Source organism: Neofelis nebulosa, chromosome 2, assembly GCF_028018385.1.
Source record: "Neofelis nebulosa isolate mNeoNeb1 chromosome 2, mNeoNeb1.pri, whole genome shotgun sequence".
Lineage (NCBI taxonomy): Eukaryota > Metazoa > Chordata > Mammalia > Carnivora > Felidae > Neofelis > Neofelis nebulosa.
The window spans coordinates 88,072,398-88,090,826 of NC_080783.1; the positions used below are offsets into that span (position 1 = coordinate 88,072,398).

General features: G+C 36.9%; 1 protein-coding gene across 3 annotated transcripts in view; it reads right to left on the reverse strand.

Annotated features, from left to right (window-relative positions):
• The window catches only part of KYNU (kynureninase), a 115,548-nt gene that overhangs the window by 78,989 nt on the left and 18,130 nt on the right, over window positions 1-18,429 (reverse strand). For all 3 annotated transcript variants that reach the window (XM_058715406.1, XM_058715407.1, XM_058715408.1), the window contains exons 3-4: window positions 15,200-15,320; window positions 5,211-5,293 (exon numbers count right to left, since the gene is read on the reverse strand). In XM_058715406.1, coding sequence (XP_058571389.1) covers window positions 5,211-5,293; window positions 15,200-15,320 — 204 coding nt within the window. The remainder of the gene's footprint in view (window positions 1-5,210; window positions 5,294-15,199; window positions 15,321-18,429) is intronic.

The window sequence follows — 18,429 nt, forward strand, 5'->3', positions numbered from 1 at the left end:
TTTTATTAATAGTTTTTCTGCTCAACTGAAATTGGAACTCTTTTCTATGTCTATGAAAAAATATAGGTGCTAATTGTCTCCTCCTCCTCTCCAACTACTCTATCAATTTGTACACGTAATAATTTTTATTACCCTCCTGCTACTTCTTTTAGGGAGATTTTATGGTGAAATAAAGGCTGTGGTTTTAAGAACCTGGAAGATTCCATCATTGCCCCAACTATACAACTTGTCTGTTTGCTCATGACACATTTAGGTAGCTGGGCAACTAGCAAAAATAAATTTGACTTCCGCTGCTCTTTACTGTGCTTACCATATAATTATTTTAATTATTTCATGATTTATACAACATCTACTTCCAACCAGGATTTGAGGTTTCTTTGGTTACAAAGTGAGGGAGCATTATAAAAAATAGCATTAGAGTACAATATATGCAGATGAGAAACAAACAAAAACTGTTAAATGTTTTTGTTACTTCCAATTCAGTCAAATTTTCTCAGAATTTCCTAGGAATCCAGGCAAAAAGGGAACCTGGGTGGGATTTGCAACAAACAAGATAAATACAAATATATGTAAAAACATTTTCTAAAACGATCTATTCCTAATAAAACAAACAGTGTGAACTTATTCATTTTTCAACTTGTCTTAAGAACCATTTCTCTAATATACACAACTGAAAAAAGTAAAGAAAATTGAAGGATAATAGTGACTAAAACTTTTTTTAAAAAAGTACCAAGTTTTTAAAATATCATTTATAATACACATTTGTAGACACAGTCAATTCATATTCCTTTGGTCAATAAGAAATAGTAGAAATATTTCTCCTGATAAAACACAAATTGTAGAGAACAAAACAGACATGTAATAAAATCACAATTAAACTAAAGATCACCTTCATTCACTGACATTTCAAAAGAAATTTTACAACGTATTTGTCATATGAGGCTTGAGACTTCAATAAGACTATCTACCTTATGTAAATCATTTATTATATATACTTATTATATATAATACTTATGATATATACTAACAATCATATATCTATAAACAAAATACATGTTTCTTGAGCTCCATGTCTACAAACGTGACTGTGCTCATTTCAAGAAGTAATTGTTATCTTTTACAACCCATATCATTAGGATCAACTGTCTGTAATTCAGTTATTACAACATTAAGGACAAAACCACAAAAAACAAAGAAGTTTGTCCCATATGTGTGATAACTTTGTATGGTATTTCAAAGACACAGAAAAATCCATAAAAGTAGAGTTGATAAATATATATATTTAATTTTTTAATACATTCAATCCTTTTACTTGTCTAAATAAATCTGACTAGTTAGTGGGCTTTTTTTTTTCATTTTCCTTAGTAATTGTAATGAGAGGTGGCTCGTTTAAAATTTCAGTGATTGTTCTGATGCATTTGCTGGGCAACAAAATACTCGCATATTTAATAAGTTTCAACAGAGCTATAAACTTTTAAATGGTCAAAGGAAATCTTTTTGCAGGGTTTATTGGATTCATAAATAAATCTCACAAAATAATATTACCTTCCCACTTGCCTGGCCTGTATATAAATATCCTAACTTGTCTTTAGAGGATGATAAATATTAAGCACAAAACAACAGGATTAGAATGCAGTTTATGTTCTGAAAGCAAACCTCGTAAAGAAAAAAAACAATCCACAGCTAAAGAAAACATATATGCTCAGGTCAAATTAATCCAGGATTTCTTCAGGTTTTTTTTTTTTAATTTCTATGTTAGACATTGAATGAATATAATTAGCTTCTTAAAAAAATGAACCCATATGGAAGCATTATTAAACAACGATTTAACACATCCTTAAATATAATCAAGGACTTTCCTCCATCAGAATATACACTCCTCTGGATAATGCTGACACCTGATCAAGTGCTCTGTGTTCTCAAGGACCTGATTGGTCTGGTAGGAGATGTTAGGTTTTCATACCTGCCCTGGCTGACCAATATTCTGCCCATGGGTCCCAGCCTCAGGCATTGAGAGCTATGCAGATTCACCCCAGGGCTCCTTGCAAAGGTCTGCATTCAAGCCCTGCACACTCAGCCTGTCTCCTTGTGCTGCCTCCAAACTGTGTTTCCAGGCTTCCAACTGCTACTTTGTTGAGCAGCGGAGGTATTTCTGGTCTATAGAGATTTCTATTGATTTTTTTTTTTTTTTTAGTGCTGCTATAAGTCTGTAAATCTAATGTTTTTCCTATCATTTCTATGTGTTAGGAATAGAAGGGATCCCTTTCAGTTTGTACTTAAATCTGTTATTTTAAATGAGAAGTCAATATTCTGATCCTATAATATAACCACATAAAACAGAAATGTATATGGTATAATGATTACTCAACAATGGCTAGTAGGAAATAGCACTTGCTTTTGCTTGCAACCCTTCTATTTGTTTTCAACTTTATGAATATGTAACACTATTTAACACAAAACTAAAAATAGATTTTCCTTAGAAGTCTGGTAATTTGGGCTACATCACACATGAGTGTCTTTTCCACTGTGCATGTGATGGGGTTTGCTGTAAGGTGACCCTATTGAGCCACTGTATTGGGAAAACTCATGTCAGAATCTTTAGGTTGTCCAAATATCACAGAGAAGACGTTAGTAGTTTCCTGCATAGATACTGGTTGCTAAGTTAGAACAGAGGCAGGTAAACATTTATTTAACTCTTCTGTCTTCACCAAGGAATTTGTTATAGACTAAACTGTGTCCTGCTGAAATTCCTATGTTCAGGCCTTAACCTCCAGTGTGACTGTATTTGGAGACAGGGCCTAAAGGAGGTAATAAAGTTTAAATGAAGTCATAAAGGTGAGGTCTTAACCCAACAGGACTGATGTCCCTACAAGAAGAGAGACACCAGAGATCTCTTTCTCAATGAGTGTGCACAGAGGAAAGGCCAACTGAGGAGGACACAAAAGGCAGCCACACACAAGCCAGGAAGAGAGTCCAACCAGAAACCAATGCTTGGATCTTGGACTTCTGGCCTCTGTCTTGAACTGTGAGAAAATGTCTGTTGTTTAAACCACCCAGTCTATGGTATTTTGTTATGGCAGCCTGAGCAGAGTAATATAGTATACATATCCTCCCTTTGGAACCTGCTTTTCCCTTCGCCAGAGACTCACCCAGCAGTCCCCGGGGGGAGGACTCACCTGACAGCATGGAGTGGGCAAAGGGAGCTGGCATTCTAACTGAATTTTAAACAGACTTACAACACATCTCTCTGTTTTCATCCTATTTTACTCACACTTTTAGAGATGCTTATTGTAATTCCCAAACTTTTGAAGGCTCTGCAGTGTAAAGCAGGTGGCTTTCCATTTTTTGCCATTGAGAGATTAAGATTTGGTTAATTTAATTTTATTTTGCAAAAGCAGTTACCATTTGTCCACCTGCTATCCAACTCCCAAAATGTTGCTATAATCTCCTTTGCTATTCTATTTGTTCTTCAGGGTTTACACTTTTTTATTTATTTTTTTAAATTTCATTACAAGTTGTTTAGTGAGAATTCAGTAAAAAGACTTAAATGCATGTTCAGTCCTCTATCCTTAACTGGAAATTACCTCTGTTTTGAAGCACTAGTCCCAATGTTTGTTTTGTTTTGTTTTGTATTTCTTTGTGTTATGTATAGATTATGTATATATATATTAATTTTACTTTTTTTTTTTTTTGGTATCTTCCTTTAATGGGAGTCCCATGAGGATACCTCATGGGATAAGGGTGTTGAGTATTCTTACTCACTCTTTTACTTACTCACCATTTGTCCTCAGTGCCTATCACAAATCCTGACAGACACACATCAGAGGCTCAATAATTATTTTTTGAACAAACTATTCCTCAGGTTTACATGGTATGCCAATTGCCATAATTCTTTCAGGTGTAAGTCTTACTTTCTTCGCTCTAATTCTACTTTGTCCCAGCTCACATTGCTTTGGTTTTCTGATCCCTGACCAAGATACAATTGGAATGAGGCAATAAAGATATTTTTATACTTGTCTGTAGAGGAGTGAGGTTTGAAAAGGCATTATGAAAGTTTGAGGTTTCCTCCAAATAGTTCCAAATAATAGCACTCCAATTGTTTAAATATCATTAATTTTTTGTTCAATGCCGTAAATATCATACAAGATTTCAAGCAGTGCTGAATATTTAACCCAATTAAATATTTTTTTTTTTTTTCCAACGTTTTTTTTTTTTTATTTATTTTTGAGACAGAGAGAGACAGAGCATGAACGGGGGAGGGGCAGAGAGAGAGGGAGACACAGAATCGGAAACAGGCTCCAGGCTCTGAGCCATCAGCCCAGAGCCCGACGCGGGGCTCGAACTCACGGACCGCGAGATCGTGACCTGGCTGAAGTCGGACGCTTAACCGACTGCGCCACCCAGGCGCCCCGAAATATTTTTTTTAATTTTTTTAAAATTTTGTTTATTTTTGAGAGAGAAAGAGAGCACGAACAGGGCAAGGGCAGAGAGAGAGGGAGACACAGAATCTGAAGCAGGCTCCAGGCTCTGAGCTGTCAGCACAGAGCCTGATGAGGGGCTCAAACTTGTGAATCAGGAGATGACCTGAGCTAAAGTCAGATGCTCAGCTGACTGACCCACCCAGGCGCCCCCCCACCCATTAAATAACTTTTTTTCAAAATGTTAACATATTCACCATCTAAAACTTTCCTTGAATATTACCTAGAGTACATACAACTCATTTTAGGAAACACATAAACCAAAGAACAGCATCAACCGTATTATTTCTAATAATTCTCAGATTAACCTGAAATTTATCACCATGGATCAAACTGAAACAAGCCAAACCCTGCTTGGCATTTTAGGATTTTAGCATGTAAAGGTTAGTGTTTACTTTATCATGTATAATGAAGTATTAGAAAATTTAAGTTGATTTTTATGAGATTTATTTAATTACAAATAAATACAATGCATGTGTTTTTTATTGGAGAGTAAATGTTACTGTTAAAATACACAAGAAAAAATAATAAACTATTTTACTTCTGTACTAAATAACCCAGTTATGTCCTCTACAGCCACCACGTCTCAAAGGTATCCTCACTCTTTACCTTACTGGGTTAAAATAGAAAATCAGGATGTTCTTCAATAAGATTTTTACTTTATAATCTAGGTTTATATCTAAATGGTAATGCCTTTATGATTCTTTTGGGAAAAATCCATTTTGTACTTACCTACAATGTCATTCATAAGGCCTAAAATAGTCTCATCTCCTGTAATCCAAGGACGTTTCCCTATCTCATGACCATAGGCTCCCCTGAAATTGGAAAGGGACATAAACATTATTAGTTTGTTGGAGGATACTTGAGACTGCCCATGTACTATTCCATTTTTTTTCTCTATTTTAGCATCTAAGATGTTCCTTTTTCTTCTTTATTTTGAAAATTTCAAAACTATTTGAACATTCTACTTGTATACCTGTAAGCATATAGTAAGTAGTATCTACACTAAAACATAGCTACTATTTTTTGAGGCTAAAGATTAAAATGATTACGAATTCAGTTTTTAAATACAGCTACAATCTGTAAACTAAATAAGAGTGTATATAACATGACTACACTCATGATGACATTTTAAGTAGATAAATAAACTTGGCAATAATCAAAGCAAACACTGTATCTTGACCTGTTTTCTAGCAATTACATCTACCATATTATAGCTCAATTTTATTCTTCTAGTAAGTAAATATCCCCGTTAGGCATAATGACAAAACACAAAATGCCTAAGAGAACTTTAACTTTCAAGAAGTTTCCATTACATGAGGAAGGCAAATACTTTTGAAATACACAGAAAGGAATTGAAACAAAGAATCAAGGTGGGGAGTGACTTCATGTGCTGTTTCAAACTTGTGCCTTAGGGAACTCTGAATTAGACTGTCCTTAATTCTTTAGGAATCTAAAGACTGCATAAAGTTGTAGGAAAGGCATAAACATGTATGTTTTGTGTAGTGCAGTCTGTGCCTGGATCTATGCTTGAAATCCAGTGAGCTGGCAGTGGTGACGTGGTAAACCTGCTCTCAGAGGTGAAGGGGGGCAGAATATGTCCCCCCGAAACATGTCGCTGTGGTGTAGTGATTATCTTGAGCTGCAGGCTTAAAAAAAAAAAAAACTGCTAATACAGGGAGAGGTTGTCCCTGAACTCCCTTATCTGCCTGAAGACAGATCCCCAAAAGGAATTCAGCTGTCATCAATCCCCTCCCTGGGAGTTTCATCAACCAGAAAAGATTGACTCTTGTCACAGGAAAGGGGACTAGAAGTCAACACCACATCCAGTTGGGCTTTGTCACAATCTATTCTATCTTTTATCTATTCTCCTAAGGGCTCTTTCATCTTTCCTGAAAATCACTTATTCTCTCCTCTGTGGCCTCTCCTCTTATCCTCCTCCTCTTTCCCTATTAAGATAGGATTTAAGCCTGAATTCTAAGTCATTGCGAGGAGTTCTTTTCCCCTCGCACGTGTCTCCCATGTGTGTAAGGTATACATGCTAATAAATGTGGGGTTTTTTTCTCTTGCTGATCTTTTATTATAGGGGTCTCAGCTAAGAATTCAGAAGGATATGGGGAATTTTTTTTTCCTCCCTGAAAGAGCAGTGAGGTAACAAGAGGAAAGGACCCCTGTTTTTAGCTTTTGTTGATTTGACGGTGTGAATATTCCCTGTGGTCCATTTCTTGGCATCCACAAAATTCCTGAATATTTAATGACTGGTTTTCATTGCCTGGTCACAGCCAATTCCAGGTCACCACTGGTTATGACACTATATGTATTAGAAGCTAATAAGGGGGCGCCTGGGTGGCTCAGTGGGTTGAGCGGCCGACTTCAGCTCAGGTCATGATCTCGCGGTCAGTGAGTTCGAGCCCCGCGTCGGGCTCTGTGCTGACGGCTCAGAGCCTGGAGCCTGTTTCAGATTCTGTGTCTCCTTCTCTCTGACCCTCCCCCGTTCATGCTCTGTCTCTCTCTGTCTCAAAAATAAATAAACGTTAAAAAAAAAAAAAAAAAAAAAAGAAGCTAATAAGGCCTGTAAAAGCAAAAGTAAATGGGTGGCAATATGTACCTTAAAGGATTGCAATGGAATAACATGTAACACCCCTTTTCTGACTATTCCCTAACGTAAATCTAATGCTACAACTCCCTTCTTGGGCATGTGGGTTACAATGCAGTTTTTAAACTAATATTTTGATTACCGTATAAACTGACACGAGGGAAGAGGACTTTCTTTGAGGATAAACAGAGACTGTAAGAACTGAGGAGGAAGAGAAGGGCAATTGCTAGCTATTATTATTCATATTATTATTAGATAGCCTGCAGCTTGCCTCTTCTTGACTTCCAATATAAATGCTAAAGACAAAAATCATTATCATTAAATGGTAGTTAAAGGCAGATACTTGGATCCTTTTTTATTTTAATCACACAGAGCTCCATGGCCTTGCTGATAGCACAATACATCTTATTACATTTAGGTAGTAAAATTCTATGTTCTGCCTCAGAGAATTTATATCTCAGAATATTATGCCACCTACTTCTCACTCTGGTAGACACCGTGGCAATAATCTTTAAGAGTATGTTTCTTCTTGCAATGCATTTGCCATCTCCCCCCCTTTAAAATATCACACACAGAGTCTGCTTCTTCATTTTGTCAGTCTACTAGCCTGGGGTAGTGAAATGTATTTAGGAAGTTGTTACCCCAATAAACTCCAACTAAAGTGGCCTGTCTTTATAAAGAGTTGATGTAGATTACAGTGCAAGTTTAAACATATGTATCAGAGAAAACGATGATATTGCTCTCATTCAAAACTGCCTAAAATACTTGCAGCACAGTTGGAATGTTCTTTTACAAGTGCTGGAAAGGAAAAGAGCGTGGCAAACAGTTCACTCCCCATTGAGGCATAAATCATTCTCCCTGAGTGAGGTGCTCTCTGAGATGTCTATGGAGTGCTATCTACTCACGAAATTAGATCTCAGGACATAAAAGCCTATTAGGAAGTTAATAGTGGATCCTCTTTGAAATAGGACCATGCTTTAACCATCCTACAAAATAAAAATTACCCAGCTTTTTAAAGCTCCTCCCAGCCCCGCCCATGAGTAAATAAATAAGACATTAATGATTGGCCAACACAGATGTCAGGAAAATCTTTGTAACATGTAATTCCATGTACTTTCTTATTCATGCTGAAGGCTGGCAGACTATGCCACACTAAAATATGCCTCTTTGGCATAAAGAATACCTTGAGCTGAAGGCACCTGATGAACAGCAGGTGCAGGGACTAGATTCCTCTGAATTCCCCCATCCGCCTAAAGACAGGTCCTCCAAGGGAACTCAACTATCATCAATCCTTCTCCAGGAATTTCATCAACCAGGGAAGATTAACTCTTGTTCCAGAGAGGAGCCTACAAGTCAACACCACACCCAGATGACTTTGTCACAAACTCTCAGGTCTCCCATTTATTCTTCTAAGTGCTTTACATCCTTCCTAAAAATAATTTATTCTCCTCTATGTGGCCTACATTTTCCTCCTCTTCCCCTCTTAAAATGATATATAAGATCTCAAATGTCACCAATTTTTTCTGGTTTTCACTTTTTTTTCCTGCCACTGAAAGGGCGGGCCTACGCCGGCCGACTCCATCTTGTTCTGTGTCCTTCACCTAGACCACGCCTCCACCCCTTGAGTAACCTCCCGCTCACCCGTTCAGACTTCCTGGTCAAAACACGCCCAGGGACCTGCGTTAACAGGACTCCGACCCTTCCCCAGACAATCAGCTGAGGCCACAGCCATTACCTCACCAACTGTCCCTAGGCCCCAATAAAACCTTTGTCCTTTTGAAACTCGCTCTCTCTCCCTGGTATCTCACTGCTGCATTGGTGCAGGTAGGGGATTGAGCTTGAGCTAGCTCAAATAAAGGCTCTTTTGCTTTTGCATCGGACTCGGCTCCTTGGTGGTCTTTGGGGATCACGAATTCTGGGCATAACACCACGCTCTCATGCATATATTAACAATTAATAAATATTAATTATTATTTCTTATTAATCTGTGTGTTGTCAGTTTATTTGATAGATCAGTTGTTGAATGTAGGGGGTAGAGGGAGCATTTTTCTCTCCTAGAATACACTTTTTTTTTTTTTTTACAGAAACACTTGAATTGAATGAAACTGTAGTGTCGGCAGGAGCATGCCTCTCCCACGTGTGTCACCAGCACCCTCCCTGCACACATTGCCATGTCAAGTCAGGCATTGTCTGAACACTAGGTGGTTTGTTCCTAATGTGAAATTCAGTGGGCTATTTTCTTAAATAAGTCGACCTAAAATGTCACAGGTCTTAGAAGAATCCCCGTAAAGACACAAACTGGGTCAAGTCTTTGCGCCTATGAAAAAGAAAGAAAACCATATACCTAGTAGATAAGACAATGAAAAAAAACCTCAAGTATTGTGATTATATCTTAGAGACCTAATATACATTTCTCAACTTAGAGTGTGCTCTTTGGGACGGATATATCTTTCTCGTCTAGCCAAACTTTCCCACTATGATTATTAACCCATGTTATTCTCCTTTAATCTGAGCCATTAGTAAATCCATAATACATAAATATGTAATTTTAAATTTCTAAAAAAATTCTGGCCAATCCACAGTATTCAAGCATATTAATGCTGTTTCTTATGGTTATAGCCCCATTTCTGATAATAAATTATCATATGTGAAATGAGTCAAATAATCATAAAAATTTTCTATTTCAGAATATTGAAAATATCTAAATGCTGTCATTTCACAAAGCAAAAATAATTCTCCCAAGTAAAGTGTTATTAATCTACTTTAAAAATCGCATGCAGTAGAAAGTAGCCATAATGAGAAGTTAAACAAAATCCACAGAGGTAAGTGCATTATTTTCATTGTTTTGTCTTGAATAACTTAAAATTTTAGAAGAAATCAGTTAGGTCCAAAAATATTTCTTTTTAAAAAAATTTTTTTTAACATTTATTTATTTTTTGAGACAGAGAGAGAGCACGAACAGGGGAGGGTCAGAGAAAGAGGGAGACACAGAATCTGAAACAGGCTCCAGGCTCTGAGCTGTCAGCACAGAGCCCAACGCGGGGCTCGAACCCACGGACCACAAGATCATGACCTGAGCCGAAGTCGGATGCTTAACCGACTGAGCCACCCAGGCACCCTGGTCCAAAAATGTTTCTAAGTGTGCCTCTATTCTTGACTTTCTTTTAGCATAATTAATCAAAGATGGTAGCCCTATGAATTATAAAAATCAGGCTGCCTTATCGCCAGTGATGGTTTATTTTGTAGATAGGTAGGTACTAAGTCTGTGATAGGATGTAAAAGATAGAGATACAGACAATAATAGCCATAAGCCAAGTGGCATTTCCTACCTTATATGTCATAAATGGCCAGTCAGACTTGGTATCAATATCCCAGAGCAATATCTCACTTAGGCAAAGTACTGTAATTTTTAGTTACTGTTAAGATTATAATTTTTTAATATATTTTTTCCTGTTAAGAAACTAATTTCACTTTGCATTATTTAGGAACTGTGTAGCTCTCTTTGACTCAGTCCTTCTTGAAGTCTTCCACTCATCAAGAAGAGAGGAAGGCACTGGCCTGATTTGGTTATCAGCTAAGAAGTAGGGCCGAAGTGGGGTTGGAGAAGGTGAAGAGAAACAGATAATCAGAAAAACTCACCACAATAATGGGAGGCCCTGGACCTAGAGGCAAACCAAACATATGTGGGGGTATTTAGTACAAAAACACAAGCAGAAGCCAGACAAGTGAACAGACCAACAGCCCACCATAGTGGCAAGAAGATTACTTAAATTAAAAGCATGTGAACAAACAGAAGCCTAAGAAACACTAGACTTAGGGAGAACATCCTGAAAATGATTAGAAATATTTTAAAAATATATTCTGATTATTAGAATCTCAAAATAGATATGAAGGGAAGCCAAACCTGAAAGGAAAAAAATGCAGGAAAATGAAACCAAATCAGATAAGAATTCTGAGCAAGACATTTGGCTCTCATGGAAACTCTGTCTTCTTCTTTCTTCAGTTTTCATGACACTGGGCCTTCATATTGGTAACAGTGCCTCCGTTTCAAGTTTATTTTAACACTGCCTGTGCTAGTACCGCAGGCATTAGATAACACTGCAAAGTTCTTCTTCTTTTTTTTTAAGTTTATTTATTTATTTTGATAGAGACAGAGACAGTGTGAGTGCATAAAGGGCAGAGAGACAGGTAGAGAGAGAGAATCCCAAACAGGCTCCGTGCTGCCAGCACAGAGCCCAATGTGGGGCTCGAACTCACAAACCCAAGAGATCACTATCTGAGCTGAAAGCAAGACTCAGGCACTTAACCTACTGAGCCACCCAGGCACCCCGTAACATTGCAAAGTTCTTAATTTCAGTGGTTAAGAATATAAATTCACAACTCAATGCAAAAATCATAGAGGCTTACATAATTTATTAAGCCTGTATAACTTTATCTGCATAACTTGTATGCATAAATTGAAAAGTAAATATCACCACATTTGGAAGCATTTTGCACTAGCAGGGTTTAGTATTTAAAAAATGAGGGTCATAGTTAATAAAAATGGTTAATATTCATTTTTGGCCCTAATATAAAAGGGAGCAGAGAATTAGATTGGATTTGAACTTTAGAGTGTCCTTGCCCCCTGGATATTCGTTCAGCAAGGCTGTGCATTTTTATCCTTTAGGCATTTAAAAAAGATTCTGCCCTGCTGTCCTGTTCATCTGCTATGATTACCGTACTTTACTAGGAGACTGGTTGATTGTTTTCAAGACTTTAAAGTTGTATTCCAGGGAAGTGTCTTTATGTCATAACACCCTTCTATTGTTGTTGATTTTAAATTTTATATTTTACCTTGTGACAATGGAAAATTACATACTCTTAAGCCCTTCTACCTATTTTTCATTAGACAGATGATTCAGAAAGGAGGTGCATTATTAATGCTTCAAGCAATGTCAACTAAATTTTAAAAAGACTTCTGAGTAAAAGATGAGGTAGCTAGTTTGTTTTATTTTGTCTTTGTTTTGTTTTATTTAGCCTTCTTGCTTTATTATTTTTTAAATTATTTTGTTTATTTTGAGAGAGTGAGAGAGAGAGAGAAGGAGCAGGGGAGGGGCAGAGAAAAGCCCAAGCAGGCCGCATGCTGTCAGTGCAGAGCCTGTTGTGGAGCTCAAACCCACAAACTGCAAGATCATGACTTGAGCCAAATCCAAGAGTCAGACGCTCAAGCGACTGAGCCATCCAGGTGGTCCTAGTCTTTTTGCTTTAAATTGTGGTGGCCCAGTCACCATCAGGGTCCCTGTTGCCCTGTGGATGTCAGTGGTGTTTGAGGGCCATGATCAAAATCGCGTTCTATCCTATCTCACTGCCCATCTTTGATCTCAAAAGTGTTCATTATTTCTTTGGTCCTAAATGTTTAGCTTAAAATTTTACTCTGGACTTTTTCAGCTAAGGTTCTGTTGGGAGGAAAACTTTTCCTCTATTAGTTTACATCCTTTTGGTTGAGGACCTGAAGGTTGATTGATATGAGATAGATTAACAGGAAAAGTTTCTTTCATGGGCACGCAGAAGTACTCAACAAAAAAGTGATTCACTGAATCGCTTAGGATGATTCATCATCCTAAAAAAGAATGAAATCTTGTCCTTTACAACAATGTGGGTGGCTCTAGACAGTACAATGCTGAGTGAAATAAGTCGGTCAGAGAAAGACAAATACCATACAATTTCAATCAGTTGTGGAGTTTAAGAAACAATGATCAAAGGAAAATAAAAGAGACCCAAAAAACCAAACTCTTAACTAAAGAGAAAAAAACTGATGGTTACTAGAGGGAGGTGGTGGGGGGATGACTGAAATAGGTGAGGAGGATTAAGAGCATATTTATAGTGATGAGCACTGACTAAAATATAGAATTGTTGAATCACTATATTGTACACCTGAAACTAATGAACTCCATATGTTATTTATACTTGAATTTTTTTAAAAATGAAGAAAAATATTAAAAATGGACTATATATATATATATTTATATATATATAAAACATCACCTTTATCTTTATCCATTTATCTATGGATAGACACATGAGTTGCTTCCGTATCTTGGCTATTGTACACAATGTTGCAATAAACATAGGGATGCCCACATCTTTTCAAACTAGTGTTTTTGTTTTGTTTGGGCAAATATTCAATAGTGGAATTACTGGATCATACAGTAATTCTAGTTTTAATTTTTTGAGGAACACTTGCACTGTTTTCCACAGTGGCTGCAACAGTTTGCATTCCCACTAGCAGTGCATTTCTCCACATCCTTGCCAACACTTGTTATTTCTTATGTTTTTTATTCAAGCCATTCTGACAGGTAAGAGGTGATATCTCACTGTGGTTTTAATTTGCATTTCCCTGACGATGAGTGATATTGAGCACCTTTTCACAGGTCTTATTTTTAATAGTGTAAATATTAAACAATTTAAAAATAAGATGAAATTTTGGGGGGCGCCTGGGTGGCTCAGTCAGTTAAGTGTCCAACTTTAGCTCAGGTCATGATATGGTTCATGGGTTCGAGCCCCACATCAGCTCCACACTGACAGTGTGGAGCCCATTTGGGATTCTCTCTCTCTACCTTTCTCTGTCCCTGCCCCACTTGTGCTCTCTCTCTCTCTCAAAACTAAATAAATAAGCTGTAAAAAGAATATTACATTTTCTATAGCTAAAAGTATTTTTAAAGTATTTTTAGTTTCAGCTTTATTAGTAACTACTGAGGAAGGATAAGAAGCACATAGGATTAAGTTATTTCCCTAAAGGAATTTATAATATGGCTGAGAATATGAGGCCAATGAAAATAGACACCTCTAAACTACTTATCCCAGAGCAGTGATTATTAATGCAATGGACAGTTGGGGAGAAGAGATCATCTGCATGATTGAGAAGGTTGAGATTAAGAAAGGTAAGCATCCAGGGAAGCAGAAGGTGTGAAGGGTTTCATAGGCAGAAGAGTAAAAATAGAACAGAAGAGATGGAGGGGGAAAAAAAAAAAAAAACAGATATGATTTCAGATTCCCACATGGTTGGAGCAAACCCACTTAGCTAAGCCCAGAGTATCTTTTTAGTAAGCACGCTCAGTTTGGGGATAGCATTACCTTCTGCTCCACTATTTTCTCCCTCTCGATAATTTTTACTTTCTTATTTATAAAAATCAGTGTGATAGAATTTAGCTGGAATGACTCATGAAAATACTGAATTGAATTCTAAATATTAACTCCTTTAATCAGTCACAAAATAAAATAAAATGATTACATATGATTTAGATATATCAACTTGGGAGAGGGACTTTTTTCTAATATTGTAAAAGTGTTATTCTTGACTCTGCCACTAACTTGTCATCCAACCTTATTTACTGATCCTTAGTTATGTCATTAATAAAATAAGAGTATTGAATGACATGATTCCTAAGGTCCCTCTGTATCCTAAACTTCCTGGAGTCTATTGTATACCTTTCTAAATATTAGATAACCTAGCGTGATTTTTAAAGTTCTTACTGATTCAAAGAGATACATGCACCCTGATGTTTATAGCAGCATTATCAACGATAGCCAAATTATGGAAACAACCCAACTGTCCATCTATAATGAAAAGGATATAGATGCAATGGAAATCTACTCATTTATAAAAAGGAGGAATTTTTGTCATTTGCAACAATGTGGATGGAACTTGAATATATATATTCAATATATTATATATATATATATAATATATATTATGCTAAACGAAGTAAGTCAGTCAAAGTCAGTCAAAGAAAAATTCCATATGATTTCACTCATATGTGGAATTTAAGAAATAAAATAGATAAACATAGTAGGGGAGAAAAAAGAGGCAAGCCAAGAAACAAACTCTTGACTGTAGAGAACAAACTGCCGGTTACTGGAGGGGAAGGGGACAGGGGAGTGGGTTAAATAGGTGATGGGGATTAAGGAGGGCACTTGTGATGAGCACTGGGTGTTACATATATGTAAGTGATGAATCACTAAATTCTACACCAGAAACCCATATTACACTTCATGTTAACTAACTGAAATTTAAATAAAAATGTGTAGAAAAAAAATAAAGTCCTTGTGTGAGATGTCAAATGATAGCTTTTGAAATAATACTTACATTTTGGCCCACTTATCTAGTTCTTCTTCCAGATATGCTTTAACCATTTTTGGTTGCAGGCCAAGAGAATTGCCCAAGAAATAGATGGCATTTTCATCCTTATTCACTAAAGATAAATCAACTGAAACAGAAAGAAATGAAAAAAAATGCTTATTCAATTAATTAACCTTCTTCCATTTGGCATTGTTAATCCAGTACAAATAATTAATGTAATTAACTCCAATAAGGATAATAAATAACTTATAATTCTTCCCAAAGATAATATCACATTCTCAGAAAAATAATTATTCTTTTACATTTATATTTTAAAATATAATTTAAACGTATAGACTTTTATTGAGAGCTCTCATATTTATTGTGCTCCACAGGGAAGTCTAAATTAGCAACTATACCCAATCATAAATGGACAAAGGCAAAGAAAAATGTTAGAAGCAGAATTTTTATAGGAAGTATATCAGCCCATCTAGACATACTAGAAATTTACCAGAGTCTAAGCAAGTACTCACCCTCTTCAATAACTGATGTTGTAGATAAGGCAAATAAAAAAAAAATTAAAGGAGTACTTACATATCTGAAGTAGATATATTAGCTTTATACATTTTGTCACTCTATATATCTATATACATATATTAATATAAACATATGCAAAGATTGTTCTCTGTATCTATGTCTCATTCAAATAAAACAGAATTTTAGTGATCTGTCTATCTTACAACTCTCCTTTGACTGCAACAAATACAGTTTCACTAGCAAACCAATTCATGTCTGAAGACTCAACGTGTTCCATGCAGGTCAGCCTCAGCAATGACCCAGCATGAGTAGCCAATCACGCATATCTCTGTTCCCATTGTCTTGTCTTGTTCTTCCATTGCTGATGCTTTTACACACAAATAAATAGTGGGCTGCTCATATCTAGACAGTCATGTTTAGTGTGCTCAATGTGAGAGAAAAACAGAATTATAAACGAAATTATCTTGTCCCATGCCAGACAAAAGTATGCTTCCCATCTCCTTTCCCCATCTTTGTTGAGTTGGTTGTTTAAAAAGTCTCAAAACACATCAAATGGCTTTGAGAATTCAATTGGCATTGTGTAATATGGCAGAATAGAATATCCAGGAAATATATTTTATAAAAACCCACGACAATAGATTGCCTACCACTCTCCACCTGAGTCGTATTGAATCTGTGCAACATGAAAGATAAGCAGAACTTTAATCCTTGGGGCCTAGGCTTCTCTTGTGCCAGAAAAATGTTAAATATGTTTGTTATTAAACACTGGTGTTCTTGGCAGTGATGGGATTCAAAACTGCACATTTTACACCAAAATATGGCACCTGGGCATACTAAATATTTTCAGCTGAGAGAATTTGAGAAATGGAAAGACCTTCTGACTTTCCCCTAAGGAGGTCATAAAACCCTCCTGTGAGAGGTGCCCTCCCTATATATCTTTATCTCCAAGACACTGAGAGGAATTGAAAGAAATAGGCCTTACTGTTCCCCAAGTTTACTACTCTTAGCTCATACACTTCATTATCTTGTCACATTCCCCCATGACGTTTCAGTCTTCATCAAACCTAGCATTAAAAACTCAGGTTTAACTGCTTCTTCAGATCTGCATTTCCTGTTGAAGTCTCCTCTGTCATGTAAAACTTGTAATTAAAAAAAAAATGTATGCTTTTATTGTGTTAATTTGTCTTTTGTTACAGGGCTTTGGCCTCGAACTTAAAAAGGTAAAGGAAAAAGATATTCTTCCTTCCCTACAGCAGCATAGGGTCCTAACAGAAAACCACAAGGCCTCCAAGGGTTGAAGGAAAAGCAGGCGAACCAACTTGGTGAAACTGCTTTCCATAAGACTGAGAGAAGGAAGGAATGTATCCCCTGCAAGTGGCTCCACTAAAGATCCCAGGCATGACAGAAAGCTGGTCTAGTCCCCAGGTGTCCCCAGATTGATGGAAAGGAGAGGCTGCTGCCAATGAAGCCACTTGCTCTCAAATGGCCACAGATGCGGGGCAAGGGGGATGAAGACAGTTCACCACAGACCTGTTCCTAGGGATAGCAAGAGGCCTCCACAAATTTCTGGACCCCTAGGAAGAGCGAAGGCAAATTCCCAAATAAAGGAAACAAGATTTTCCATCAAATCTTGTAGGTGTCAAATTTGATTCCATTTTCAAAAAGTGAAAAATGAAAAACTATACCATTTTCAAAAATGAAAACCTATACCATTTTTGTACCTCCAGTGTGAGACTGCAAATTATATCCCTTGCTATATATTTTAATTGATGTACCATGGCTCAAATTTCAACTAAGTATTCAAATAAGTACAGTAATCGAGACCATTGGGAGGATATTAATAAGGATGACTTTTTTTAGGGAAAAAAATATGTATTTACTTATTTAGAGAGAGACAGAGAGAGAGAGAGACAAAGAGAAAGAGAGAAAGTACAAGCAGAAGAGGGGCAGAGAGAGAGGGAGAGAGCAAATTCCAATCTCATGAACCATGAGCCGAAATCACAAGCTGGACACTTAACTGACTGAACCAGCTAAGTGCTCCAAGAATGACTTTTTTTAAAAAAAATTTTAATGTTTGTTTATTTTTGAGAGAGAGAGAGAGAGAGAGAGAGAGAGAGAGAGACAAAGACAGAGTGTGAGCAGGGGAGGGGCAAAGAGAGGGAGATACAGAATCAGAAGCAGGCTCCAGGCTCAGAGCTGTCAGCACAGAGCCCGATGAGGGGCTTGAACTCACGGACTGTGAGATCATGGCCTGAGCTGAAGTCGGACACTTAACTGACTAAGCCACCCAGGCGCCCCCTAGAATGACTTTTTAATTGCACCAAATAAAAGATCCTCCTTCTCCTAGTGATCTCTCATTCCTCTTAAGTCTAATGAACCTTTGGAACTACCTTATTTTCCTAGTTGGATTCTGTAGAATAATTATAAACTCACTTTATTTTTCTCACACCACTGCCCTTCAAAAGTTTTACTTAAGATGCATTCATCTCCCTGTGTGATATCTCCTACAGGTCTCACACTTGTAGGTATTACAGATGCATTTTCTTCTCTCTCTCTCAGCACTGCCATAATGGTTTGTATTCTTGGAGAAAGGGAGAATAAAGCTAGCAATGTGAGAAGGACTATTAGGACCTAAGTTTGGGAAGAACCACCTCCCACCTTCATACATATGTACTGTACAACCATGGCCCTCCCCTGTTCACTAGCCTGTAACCAACTAT